This window comes from Rhipicephalus microplus, chromosome X (assembly GCF_043290135.1).
Source record: "Rhipicephalus microplus isolate Deutch F79 chromosome X, USDA_Rmic, whole genome shotgun sequence".
Classification (NCBI taxonomy): domain Eukaryota; kingdom Metazoa; phylum Arthropoda; class Arachnida; order Ixodida; family Ixodidae; genus Rhipicephalus; species Rhipicephalus microplus.
In genome coordinates this window covers 89,732,164-89,746,295 of record NC_134710.1, presented here as the reverse complement: position 1 = coordinate 89,746,295, position 14,132 = coordinate 89,732,164, and the positions used below count along the sequence as shown (strand labels likewise).

The following is a 14,132-nucleotide window of genomic DNA, read 5'->3' as shown; positions in this document are numbered from 1 at the left end:
AAGAGGCCGGCTATGATGAACACCCTCCTGCCATGAAGTTCACCCCTGGAATCTTTGTATGGCTGTACATATCACCTTGTACACCTGGTTTGTCTACCAAGCTACTCTCAAAATACTATGGTCTATACCACGTGGTAGAGTGCACATCACCTGTAAATTGCACCATTGAACCGCTTATACCGCTTGGTGACCATTGTTGGCGTGGGCACGATGTTGTTCATGTAGACCACTTGAAGCCGTACTTCGACCCGCTCGTTCCCACCTGTTCCCACCTGTTCCCACCTATTAGATCACCAGGATGGCTTCATCTTTCTTGATAGGGGCAATTACAATGAAGGAATGAAGACAATAACAGGGAACAACAAGCGTCATCACGATAGGAAGGCACTACGAGATCGGCGCTCGAACACCACCATCTTCTTCGTCCTGTGGCTATCTCCAATCCTCCACCTGTTTTTTGGACATGCCCAATAAACCTCTTTATTATAGTTATCAGTATCGAGTGATTCAGTTCATCACTTCCGTGACCACTTCAGGAAGCTTTTCTTTGCTTTTTAAAATGTTAATAATTGCAGCAATCCAAATTTGGTTACATGATTCCAATTTAAATGTAAATAAAATGTAAGAACTGTGTGTTCACTAAACTACTTAACTTAAGTAGTCTGAATAGAGGCAGATGAAAACAAAAGCACTTCCCTCCCCCCCCCCCCTTTTTTCCTCATCTTAAAGAGCCAGAGCTGAAGAGCAGTGAGAGCAGATTCTTTCAATAATGTGGCAAACACTTTTAATGTGGCAGACCTAGCTGAACATATCTTCATCTGTTGTATATCAAGTAGTTTTCTTTATCGAACCTGTCTGCCAAGCGGGTGATTGTCAATGTTGTTGGTTGTAATAGCTCATACTTCTTCGCCAAGACCCACAATTTTTTTTACAATTTTTTTAGTCCCTCAAGATACTGCACTTCATTTCCAAATCTATTGCAGTGCACTTTCTTATTGCTGGCAATATTGTGCATTTCCAATAATCAGCAGGCCGATGAGAAATCTACCATTTTGGCAGTGAGCCAAACAAAGAGGAGAAATCACATGGCCGGGTACAACTTCAAGACAGCCAGCAAAGATGACCACTATTAACACATTGGCAGAACTATGCAGAATGGGGGCCAACAAGTATTTGGGATCAGCACTGTTGGTAAAGTTGGCACGATTCATTCATGTTTCAGATGGTGGTGCAGCATAGAGCTATGGGCAAGCACTGTTCATAGCATGCAATCCTATTGCATGCTATGCACGATAGGATAGTGTGCACGCACAGAGACTGAAAATTTGCATTCATTCCCGTGTCGCACCAATATTTAGCAAAATATGTTCCAGCTACATTTGCTGTGTTCTGACAGTTGCCTTGGATGGTATAGTGGAGAAAAGGATGCATTACATAGATCACAATCTCATTTTTGCTGAGGCTAACAGATGCATGAGTATTAGAAGAGTGAATGTGCTTATATTATATAAGAAGGTTATTCAAAAGTAATGGCTGTTTGCTAATACTTAAATATCTGCACGTCAGAAGAAAGGTTTATTTGTACAGCGCCATATTTTGATTCAAGTTGTTATTCTGCTTCGGTGGTCATCTGCTTTCCAGGGCATGCAAACAACAATGTGTGCGAAAATCGTTACTTCTGCCTGTTGTGAAGTGTAAATGGTAATTCGATTTTCGCATACAAAAGGATCAATCACTTATGAAATTCTGGGGTAGTTGTGCCTGGATTATACACCAGATGTGATGAGTGAAGTAAAGGTCAGAAAATGGTGTTGAGGCTTCACAGATGGCCACACAAATGTGCATGCCAAAGAGCAGAGTGGGAGGCCTAGAATTCAGATCAATAAAACTGTTAATCAAGTGTACTGAGAATTGCAATTAGATCGACGACTGACAGTCAATGGTCTGTTGGATGAATTTCCTTTTGTCAGCTACACTACAATTTGTACGACTATTACTGAAACTCTTGGATATCACAAAGTGTGTGCAAGACAAGTTCCAAAAAGACTTGCCAATCAAACCAAACAGCAAAGATTTACCAGGCGGTGAAGTTCTAAGCAGAGGGACTAAAGAAACTGGTGCAGAAGTACGAAAACTGCTTAGACGTTATCTGTGATTGCATAGAAAGTGCAGCAGGTTTGTATTGAACTAAGTCCCCAATTAAAACTTTTGCTAACAAATATTTATTTTTTTTTGGGATAAAACAGCCCTTATTTTTTGAATGCCCTTAATGAAGAAAAGGTTCTGGTTTGAATTTCACGTATGAAGTACTTTAAAGAACAGTGAATCCAGTTTTATTTCTTGAGCATATAACTATTTTGTTATTATAAAATACATTAATGGGCATGAGCTGAACATTAATAGATCTGTGCTTTAATACAACTAAAACTACTTTTCTAAAAGTTTGGTAACAGTTGCTCTGGTAAAACAGATTCCTGATGCAGGTTCAACACAAAAAAAGTTGGTTCAGGTTCATAATGCCTGACAAAACTACTGCAAGGGAAATACAAAATGCGCTAATAATCAGATAAATGTTTTCTCAATAAAAATGACAGCTGTTAACGTAGGCATCGGTATAGAAGGGTGCAAAAGCAGGACTCGCCTCCTCAAGCCACACCAACACTTGCCCTCATTAAAGTTACACTGTAGCCCTAACCCTCCCTCATCTTCATAAAAACAAGTGTTTGCACACCCCCAAAACAAAATCCTGCCGGTACTGATGGTTGTTAGTACTGTGTGATCCTCTTTTTTCAGTCTTCCAATTGTGCTACCTTTGTGCGCCTTGTATAATGCAGATTAAATCAATAGGAACACCTATGAACACTGGAACAACACTTGCACAACAAAAATACATGAAAAGCTCTTCTCATTTAAACAGGAAAAGTGAGTATACGCTTTTATATGCATACAGTGAATTAAAAACTTGGTTTTGTTTTGTTTACTAGACCCACAAAAAACTTACTTGGCTTCCATATGCTTCACAACCCTCAAGTAGTTCTTGTGTTTTTTGACACGTCTCTGGATTTCATAGAACAGATACCGCAATTGCATCAGGATCACCAAGCTGGCCATCGAAAGGAAAATGTTTCCCCAGAGCTAGAAAAGAAACAATATATGCTCAACATTACGAATTCCCAGTTGGCTCCATGTGTGTGTGTAATAAACAAATTTTTGATTCTAAAACTTTCTATTAGTGTGCTTGTGTCTCATAAGCATAGGCCGGCAAAAACTGCGGAGCTCGATCAGACTCACTCATGAAATATAGTATTATGCACTTGGGGCTCACTCCAACTCAAGTCAGACTCGGCAAAATTTTCCTGAGCAGGACTTACTCGGACTCACACTCACGAAAAATTTCGTCGTCCAGACTAATTCGGACTGAACCCACCAAAATATTACCTACCCATACTTACACAGACTCGCGGCGTGATGTGAGTCTGATTAAGTTCGAGTGAGTCGACTCATGAGTGAGTTAGCCAGCCTATGCTCATAAGCCTAACCAATCTCATAATATGAAATCTGCATCCCTTAAAATATCAACAATGGTAAAATACTTTCATGGTACAAAGTTTCTTATCCTCACGCGCTTACCATTTTCATAACAAACAAGTTTAACTCCTAATATAAACACATACCCACCGTGGTCACTACAAACACACATTCAAACAAAAAGCAACATTTGCAGCAATTTTCAACATTTCTGATCTAAGCACTCTTTTTTAGCCCCTCGCTCATCACCTGAGCAGGAGGCAAAGGTGAATGAATGTGCAGGACAAATGCACAAAAAGCATGAGTGCAGACCCAAGAAAAATGAAATGAAGGCAGAGTTTGATGGCACATATGTAGACGCCAAAGGAAAGATGCCATATCTTTCATTTCATAAAGCACTTGCTTTTGGCAGTAGTTTCTATGGATACATTTCATAAACTGAGTCATGTCATTGTTTATTCCAGATAACAGATGCAACTTTTCTTTATTGAGGATGTCCACCATGTTATGGCAGCACGATTTGCGGAGACATGTGTCGGCACTTGATAAGCATGTCCAGAGCTAAAAGCACTTCAATTATATGAATATAGTATTTATGCTTTGTGTATTTTAAATAGTAAGTGTACTAGTAAGCAATATATTTTTTGAACGTTTTTAGCAGGACGATTACTCATTGTATAAAGTGGTCACATTTGGCGCAGTGTGATTGCTTTCGATTTAGTCAGACACTTGGCTTTACAGATATTATGTTATAAATCGGTAGGCACCCAGTGGTGAAACCAAGCTCATAAAGCCTCTTTAATGCTGCCGCAACAATATGATATGCTTAAAAGGTCATAGAAAGAGCAATAAATGTTATTGAGCAACACAAATGTGTAATATTTCCTCACCTTCTAAAAAATGACAAAGTTTAGCTAATGGGCACCAGTAAAGCCCGAGAAAAACAAGTGCACTGATGTAGAATGACTTACACATTAAAACTTATTCTTTCATTGTACTTTTAGTCTTTGTAACAAAGACTTAGATATGACTATCAGCCTGACATAACTCCACAAAATCACGGTTGTAATCTCAAACAAACATGGGATGTCAAGTTAGTGCCTCTTCTATTTTTTTTCAATGCCAGCCAGATATGACCGATCCAGTCGTTCACCACCCTCTTGCCTAGCTCTTTTCTACTCTAATAAATTGCTTAGCCTTCGTGTGTAATTTGTATTCATGGGGGACAGTACCCTTTAGGTGGTGCCTCACAACAGTAAAAATATGAAGTAATTGTTTGTTCATTTCTGTATAGATCTTAGGGGTGGTGTTTTGCATCCCTTGTGTTCACTATGTTGGTGGTCACGCTGGCTCTGTACGAGACATGGTCTTTTGATACAGCACGTCTCAATTCGTGGAGCTATGCGGGCAACCAGTAGGAAAGTATCACAGAGATGGCGCTGCATGCGCCGATTAAAGAGGTGCTACATGAGCACTGTGAAGCAGCAGCAGCATTGCTTCGAGCCACAAAGAAAGAGCATGAAAGAACAAATCTGACAGACGCACGATATTGGAGAGGGAAAGCGCATCTATCACATCTTCGTGGGAAAGTGCTCGAACACATGTGTGACACAAGCAGTTGTTCCCTTTATGTGGGGTCGCATCACGACCACTCCCTGAACTAAAAGGCGGGCTGATGGCTCCCATTGAGGAGCGAGCATTTGCACTGGTATTGAAAAAAAAATGAAGGAGCCGTCAATTAAGTGAAAAGATATACATCAAGCCGAACGTTTTTTTCAATACACTATTTTTCAAGGTATTGTGCTAAAAACTTGGAACATACATAATGCATATGTGCTTATTTCAAATATATGGTTCATTTATGTTGATTGCATTTGGTTCTGAATCTATGCAAATGGCCTTTTTTCTTTTGCAAATTAAAAAAATATCAGTTCTAACAGGATATCAATGTTATAACTCAAAGTTTGTGATTAGACCAGCTTTAATGCTCTGGCTACACTAAAACAAGATTTGCGAGACATCAGAAGTTAAGCTTCAGAAGCATGGGTGCAGAATAGAGAAAGGGAGAATGAAGACACTTGAGTTGCCATACTTCCACAACAGCAAATGGGCAGACATTAGAACATTCAATATTTTAATTTGAACCAAAAATTAGTTTCAGAACTTCTTTTTAGAATTATGAGACAGAAGGCTCCGATGCTAAAGTATGGAAATCATACTGCGCATGTAGACCCATTATGAAAGTTTGTCTCTCCGTATAAACTGTTTTCACCACATGGCGTCCGCATTTACTGTAGGCCGGTTGCCTCGCAGCGCAATGGCCAAGCCGAAGTCGGCATGGTTGCCGCCACGTGAAAGATGGCCACGGCGTGCAGGAACATGAGGAACGGTTCTTTCTTTCCTTCCTTCTTGGTCCTTGAGGTGTCGCACTTGCTCATTCTAGCTTGGCTTGCATGAACCGATCTTGGAAAGACAACTTTTGTTCACTTGAACTGGGAGTTGCACTTGCTGCCAATATCTTTGGTGGCTGAACTGAACATTGTGCAACGTGGATGACGTGCCCATACAGCTGCTTTCCTTTGTATTAGTCCCCATTCTTTTGAAGTACGAACTGGGAGCGATGTCACCCATGGCTGGTTGTCTTCTGCACATTGTCTTCGTTGCCTTCCAGAACTGCAGTTGAGACATCTCAGGCAATAGAGATGCTTCTGACTGAATTCAATGGCTATGCAGTTGAGACATCTCAGGCAATAGAGATGCTTCTGGCTGAATTCAATGGCTAACATTGTCTTCGTTGCTTGCCAGAACTGCAGTAGAGACATCTCAGGCAATAGAGATGCTTCTGACTGAATTCAATGGCTAACATGATTAGAGTTCAGGCATGGCCTCTGGGATGTGCATCCATCTCTATTAGTAACAGGACACTAATGAAGCTGCCTATGACCGCATAGCTCCCTTCTAACCAACACCCACAACAATCTGGGACAGCAGCTGGGACAGGAACAAGTGACTGTGGCCGCTGTGACTCACTTGTGCCAAATGCCATTGTCTTTGTGAAGCCCTCGACAAGAAGTCATGTCACTAAGTCGGCAGACAGGCAGCTTGTTGCAAATAAATGGTGCTAATAAAGGTGCAAATAAATACCCTTTTGTTGGCTTGTACTCTGATGTACTGTGTCCTTTGATCCTCCAACGCAAGAAACCCCTCAAAGGAAACATATGGGCAGTTGGCTTGTGCACTATTCCAGCTGCTAGTAGTGCTGACAAAAGGCAAAAAGAGAAGTTATACGGAGCTTACACAGCCCGGACTTGGGTCTACAACTACAGGCTGTTCGGAGGGCCTGGGCTATCGTGGAGGGTCTTCACCTTCCTGTGCAGACCTGGGTGGAGCCGCAGACTTGTTGAGGTGGCCTTAGGAGCTCGTTCAACTAGTACTAGTCCCTCTGGTTTTCACATAAAGTTCTTTGTATGTACCGTATGTAGTCAAGGTTACCTCATCGTCTATCAGTTAACCACTGAACACCTCATAAATGATAAGACTAGACAGCCGCACACTATCAGCTGCTGCTGCTGCTGCTGTTGCTTAGATTAATCACAGCTGATTCTGAAAAAAAAAAAAAACTAAAAAAACCGGTGCAGAAAAACTTTGCCCCGTGTTCATTGACACTTCCTTCAAACAACTCACCACCACCAAAATTTTACTGGTGTGATTTGCTCCTTTACTGATTCGTCTTAATCAGAAAGAATTGTGTCCCACAAAAATTATATGTGGTGCCACCGAAAACCAATCATGGCATGTGCATGGGATGCTACGTATAGAATCCCCTAAAGCTGCAGTGCTTGCTATGAGGGTCAAACTGACAGATGTTTGAATGATCGGCTGCGACAACATGCCAGTTATGTTAGAAATGCAAGAGACAGTTACAGTGGACCTCAGCTGCCGTCAGTCATCAAATTAAGGTAATGATGCATGCCAACGATTGCACCCACATCTTTGTGGAAGCAAATCGCATGGCATGTAACAATGCCCATGAACAATATGCCAAAGGGAACTGGCATTTCTGAAATACGCCAGCACTAACAGTGCTCGAAACTAGGCGGTCGTTTTGTATGCAGCATTTTACATTTTCTTGTTCCATTCTCTTTTTTATGCTCTTTCCATGAGATGTCTGCAAAAAACAACCTTCGTTGCCAGTAAGTGCTCGTCTTCATCATCTCTGTGTCCTTGTCCTGCTTCACGCCACACCACTTCAAGCTACACTGAATATACAGCCATACATAGAAATACTGGGAAACTATTCTCAATGTGTTCACCTTGTGAACATGTTCACTTTATCGAAACTCATTCAGTTACTCGAAAAAGTGGCAGAACGCGATGTCATGTAGCTCTTGACATTAAAGCACCGAACATGCCAGCACATTCTCATCACAAAGAGAAAAAAGGTGGATGAAATGTACAGTAGTAGGACACTAAAACAAACTTGGCAGGTCTGAATTTGTGTATGAATGAGTTCAGGTGTTTGAAAATGATGGAGGGAATACATACAGACCTTCCAGGTACGCTAGGTGGGTGGCCAAATTAAACCGAATTCAAGGGCAAACATGATTTAGAGTCCATGCATGGCCTCTAGGATATGCATCCAAATGCAGATCCCAGGGGCAGCATTTGTAGTGGTGAAATATATTCTGCCTCTGCCATCTGTGTCACGAGTGAAAGCTCCTTGATGTCAAAATGACATTGTGGAAGAAGGACTTGAAAGAGAAGGCGTGCTGCTCGCTGGGCTCCAGCCAATCAGAGCAAGCAAAACTATAATTGCAACAGACATGTTCGGCATATGTATTTTTTGATGGGTGTCATAAGAAATATTAACAAGTGTACACTAAATACTTGCTTTCCCATCTGCAAGACAGCGACACAACACAAACGTTTTTAGAGTATTATAGTTGAAGAAAGTATCAAGATGCTGCTACCAGCATTCTACTAAAGCATGGTTCTTGTGGCAATTAAAACCACAGAAACAAAAGTGTGGCAACAGGTTGTCGATGGGATGCCATGAAAAGACAACTTCCAGTAACATGGAAAGTAGGCCACATATTGAGTGCAAGCAGTGTAAGTTCTTATTGAGTAAGTGACATATAAACTTCAATTTTGAGCCTAATTTTACATTGAATTTATAGGTTGGTAACCTTTGTTTGCCTACATTAAGATTAAGTTTTTTTTTTTTCTGCACACAGATGGGACCACACGAAGAACTCATCAGTGTTACACTAAGTAGTTAAAGCAGCATAGCTAGGCCAATAAAAGTCGGAATGTTGCAAGATGCATAACAAGTAAAATATGAAGACACACACCAGCATGTGGAGATCATGACAGAAATCGATGGCAAGGGCTGTCAACTCAAAGCAGAGCTCGGCATAATACACATACGCAGCACGGTTTTCCCACACTTTGTCACAGTGGATATCCCATAGGTGGATCCCATACCTGCGGCAAGATAAAGCCAATGTTTAACACTCTTGAATATTACCAATCATTGAACTATGTTGGTACTTAATGGATAACTAAAAAAAGTTTTTAATGCTACGAGTTTAGTTTTATATTATTTCTATTGGAGAACAGTGCATTGTATCATTCAGTTCTAGAATAAAGCTACAATAAAGCATACCATGTAGCGTTTTCTTGACACGCTCAAATCGTAGATATACACATTTACAACATAATTAATGCACAAATATAAGTATGTCTAGATGTTGGCTGCATAAACCCTTGCACAACTTTGTTGCCAGTGTTAAAAACGTGCTTTTTCAAAAACAAGAAAAAAAATGACAAGAAAAAAACATGGTGTTATTCTAGAATGATTGCACGCCAAGGTGTTTGTGTTCTTAGTGGAATACAAGAGTTGACCAAACAGCCCTATTTTATTAAAGTTTTTTTCACTCTCAGTTCAAGGATACAAAGGAAAAAAAAAATGCTTTTGCACATAACATATGTCATTAAGGAGAGGAAAAGTATAGAATTAAAGTCTCTATATCGCCTGGATATGCCACATCCTATATTAATGCCAGGTAAAAAGAAAGAAAAGCCTTCTTTCACTGGCCTCTGTAATCTAATATATCCAGCACTCTTTCTTTTTCAACATATCAATCTACATTACCATGCCTGTGACTGACTCGTGAGTTTCACTTTTATGCACAAAATGGCAGGTAATTTCCTCTAGAACTTCTAGTCATTTGAATATGCTGGAAAAAACAAACATTCAAAGTAGACAGAAATCCACTGGCAGAGCACATTTAACATTTTTATTATAAAATTCTCACTATCTATAGCATTAAAATAATTCACAAATATTCAAGTTATGTCTAGAAAAACTTCACAAATTAGCAGCACACATAGACCTGAAATTTAACCTTTTCGTGGTGCATGATTCTATGTTGAAAACTGCTTTTTTTAACGTGCTTAGCAAGAACATGTGGAGGCTTGCTTCTCTTAAACAGGTGGTGAAAAAACAAGAAAGTCAAGTCGAAAATATAATTGCGAGTTGCTTCTTATTCAACTAGTGTTCAACTGCAAAAGTGTAATGGGTAAAAGCAGCGCAAACTAGACGAGACAAAGGAAGAAACACAGGACTAGCGCTGTCCTGTGTGTTTCTTCGTTAATCTAGTCTATTTTGCATAGTTTTTACCTTTTTTAATGTGTGACCAACTAGCACAATGAAACACTTCTGGTATTCAACTACACACTAGAAAATGTGCGTGCTCAATGAGCATAACTGGCTTGTTTAAAGAGCACACACAATAATGTTATTCCAGCATAGAATTTTGGATGCGACTATAAAAAAATTTCCACCATGAGCTTATATTGTTTGCTGTAGCTGTAAGTAAAGTTTTCTAAGTGCCTCCACGTACACACTAAGTAAGTTACCAAAAGAAAAGTGCTGTGCACAAGGACCACACGTCAAATATTAATGTAGTGGTCCCAACTTAGAATTTGCTATATTAAATTAATCCAGTACATAAACTAAGCATGCATGGGTTATGTTACTATCCGATTCATAGCTACATTTTAGCATGTTTATCCAAGTGAGATCGGACTCAATAAAAAAAGACATAAATCTTTCTCAGGGAACCTGCTGTGTTTTATGTAGCAACAAGGTTAGCGTAAAAACTCAGTCCTTTTTTTTTTCATATTATTTTTCACCTGACAGAGCTGAATCTAATAAATGAAAAAAGAAAGAGAAAGTAAAATATGCCATGAAATTACTAATGGGAACGAAATTCACAAAATTTTTGCACAGAAGAATACATACTAGTACACTAACACCACTACACACAACTCTGGACTGGCAAGCAGCACTTAGCACTTAACAATAGCAGGAGCTGGGCACGAGACAAAGTTAAAGTCAGTGGCTATAAAAATGTGTTTAAACCTTATGTTTCCCAGGACTAACAACTGGTTTCAGTTAATTGGAAGTTGTTAGTGCTCAGAAAATGCTATTAGTTGCCAAAACTTCTATGTTTACTTTAGTAGCAGATTAATTACCCTGGTGGAACAAGCCTTCAGCACAGGTAACCTAAGTGATGAGCTATACCAAGAAATGTGCCAAAGCATACCGATTAAAAAAATTTCCATCTTGGTATTTAGAACCTAGTTAAGTACTACTAGAGAAGTAACTACAAAAGTCAACGAGTAGAAAAAAAAAAAAGAGGCTGCCTAAAGTTCTGAAACTTTGTTGCCGACTGGAAACATGTAACACACATAAGAAAACTGGTACATACCTCACTATCACGTACAATGTTCGTACTGTGACGAGTGAACACTGCAAGAGAAGATCAACATTATTCAGACTAGTATGAAGATAGCTTAGTTGTATTTAGACTTATTCCTGTAATGCATAGCTTTCAATGTCCTCCTGTTTGCCAATAGTTTTTTCGAGAAAGTGATTGTAATTCAATAATTTAAGGAATGTGTATAGCTCAGTAGTTACTTTTCAGTACATGAACATATGAATCACGACCATTTTTTCAAACAACTACAAAATAGCTACCAACAGTTGCCAAAACACAAGAGACCCACTAAAATAAGCTCACAACAACTGCATATTTATTTCATGCCAAAAGTTGAACTCCATTATGCAAGGCACACCTCACCATTCTGCAGACCTTTCGGCAGCAAATTACTTGGAAAGCTTTTTAAAGCAACTTTCCAAATATTGCAACACTGTGGCAGAATGGCCTTGGAATAGTTGCCTAAATTCAAAACCACTGAAATCTTTTTTATATAAAAAAGACAATAAAGAGAATCAATGTGCAAACATGCTCTTTCAAGGGGTCGCAAATATTGTTACGCACCAAGAGCCGTGAAGACAAGACAGGAAAAGCGGGGCAGAAAGACACAAGCGTGTATCTTTTTTAACGAAGCCCTAACACACATTTCTTCGTTCTCTTTGCCCTTTTCAGTTCGCTAGGGCTTGCCGGCTCACAACTCTAGGTGGCATTGTTCCCCCTCCCATTAGAGCATCGACTCGATGCTCATACACAAGGCGACAGCAGGGCCCATAAGGGAAAAAAAAGAAAGGGAGAAAGGATACTTATAGTGCACAGGGCATATGCAGGTGCGAGAAAAAAAAGTCTGTGGTTGGTAATAAAGAAAAAAAAATTAACACAGTTCAAAGTTCGTTCGAGACCCGACGGACAACGTAAAAAAAAAATGTTTGCTGCCCGGGCACAATAAGGCGAGTATTACCGTATAAAATAAGGTTTTAGGCGGACGACACGCACAGTCTCAGTTCATGGTGAGTGGCGCTGGGTCGTTGCCAAGCCTCCATCTGGAATGACTTCATAGTTGACCTCGTTCAACCGCCATAATACTTTGTAGGGTCCGAAGTACTTGCTCAGGAGTTTCTCGCTGAGACCTCGCCGTCTAACAGGAGTCCAAACCCACACTTGGTCGCCAGGTTGATAGGTGACTGGTTGATGGTGGATATTGTACCTTCGGGCGTCTTCACATTGCTGCAATCTTATGTGCATGCGAGCTAGTTGACGTGCTTCCTCTGCACGCTGAATGTAATCCTCGACATCAGGAGTTAGCAGCTCGTGCTGCTAACAAGGAATCATGGCGTCTAGCATGGTTTGCACGTCTCGACCGTAAACGAGGCAGAAGGGTGCGAACCTTGTCGTTTCCTGGGTTGCGGTGTTGTACGCAAACGTTACGTACGGCAGGATCTCGTCCCACGTTTTATGCTGTACATCCATATACATAGAAATCATGTGCGCCAGCGTTTTGTTTAGCCTTTTGTGTTAAGCCGTAACTTTGGGGGTGGTATGCGGTTGTCTTACGGTGGTTCGTGTAACTGAGCTTGAAGATGTCGTCCAACAGTTTTGCCGTAAACGCTGTCCCTTGGTCAGTGATGATGAATGACAGGGCGCCGTGACGAAGCACTATGTGGTGCATGAAAAACTGGGAGACTTCAGATGCTGTACCGCGTGGAAGTGGCTTCATTTTCAGCGTAACGCATCAAGTAATCAGTTGCGATGATGATCCACTTGTTTCCAGAGTGAGACAAAGGAAACGGTCCGAGGAGGTCCATCCCAACTTGGTCAAACGGCGTACGTGTTGGGTCAATTGGTTGTAAGAAACCTGCAGGCTTTACAGGTGGTGACTTGCGACGCTGACATTCATGGCATCCTTTCATGTAGCCTTTAACACAAGCTGCGAGTTTTGGCCAGAAATACAGCTGTCATACCCGGTCGAGCGTCCGTGAGTATCCCACATGGCCAGATGTCAGCTCAATAATATCATTTTGCTGTGCCTAGATATATTTAAACCATATATCCAGGGATAAATGGTTTAATTATAGCAGACTGCTTTCTAAAAAAAAATTTATATGCCTTATTTTCTGCATTGTTTCTTGTTCTGCTTACCTCCCCCCCTCCCCCTATGGCTATTTCTCACCTTTTTCCCACAATTTTGTTATGCCACAAGTGTTATCTACTCCCGATTCACTTTAATTGGGCATCACTTTGTGGTGCAATTTTTCTTGTTACTGTGGTGACAATGGCCTCCAAATTAAATTAACAGGCAGCTTCGAGCTGGTTAACACAGACACAGTACAGAATGAATAAAATACAAAATACATGACGTTGAGGACGAATGAACACACCAACTTGCCCACCTTGTAGCTCTCCCCTAGTTTACATGCCATGTTTTGTTTAGCATGCAAGAGCTGCGGTGTACTCCCTGCAGCTCTTTTTCTTTTGTATTAAGATTATCTGTTATTCCACATTTTCTCTTGCACACATTATCACTTTCAATAAACGTGTCAAGTGCATTTTGTGTTGATCACATACATGTGTGTTTAGTGTTTAGCAAGAGTTTGAACGAGGTGTTTGATGATGAAGACACACCAAGCTCTACATTCACGTGTGAAAAATAGTGTGTTATGATGTGTTCTGTAGAGCAGACTGATTGGCTGCCTGAGAGGCACAATAATCAACTATCCAACTATCAAAATTTTTGCCTGTCACACATCAGCTTACATTTAAGTGTGTGAATAGGACAACTCAAATGTTCTTGGGCAGAACCACCAAACTGTACAATATTAAATG

General features: G+C 40.4%; 1 protein-coding gene across 2 annotated transcripts in view; it reads right to left on the bottom strand.

The window, feature by feature from the left end:
- The window catches only part of LOC119176206 (E3 ubiquitin-protein ligase AMFR), a 155,955-nt gene that overhangs the window by 49,201 nt on the left and 92,622 nt on the right, over positions 1–14,132 (bottom strand). For both annotated transcript variants that reach the window (XM_037427379.2, XM_037427381.2), the window contains exons 5-7: positions 11,304–11,344; positions 8,880–9,012; positions 3,002–3,135 (exon numbers count right to left, since the gene is read on the bottom strand). In XM_037427379.2, coding sequence (XP_037283276.1) covers positions 3,002–3,135; positions 8,880–9,012; positions 11,304–11,344 — 308 coding nt within the window. The remainder of the gene's footprint in view (positions 1–3,001; positions 3,136–8,879; positions 9,013–11,303; positions 11,345–14,132) is intronic.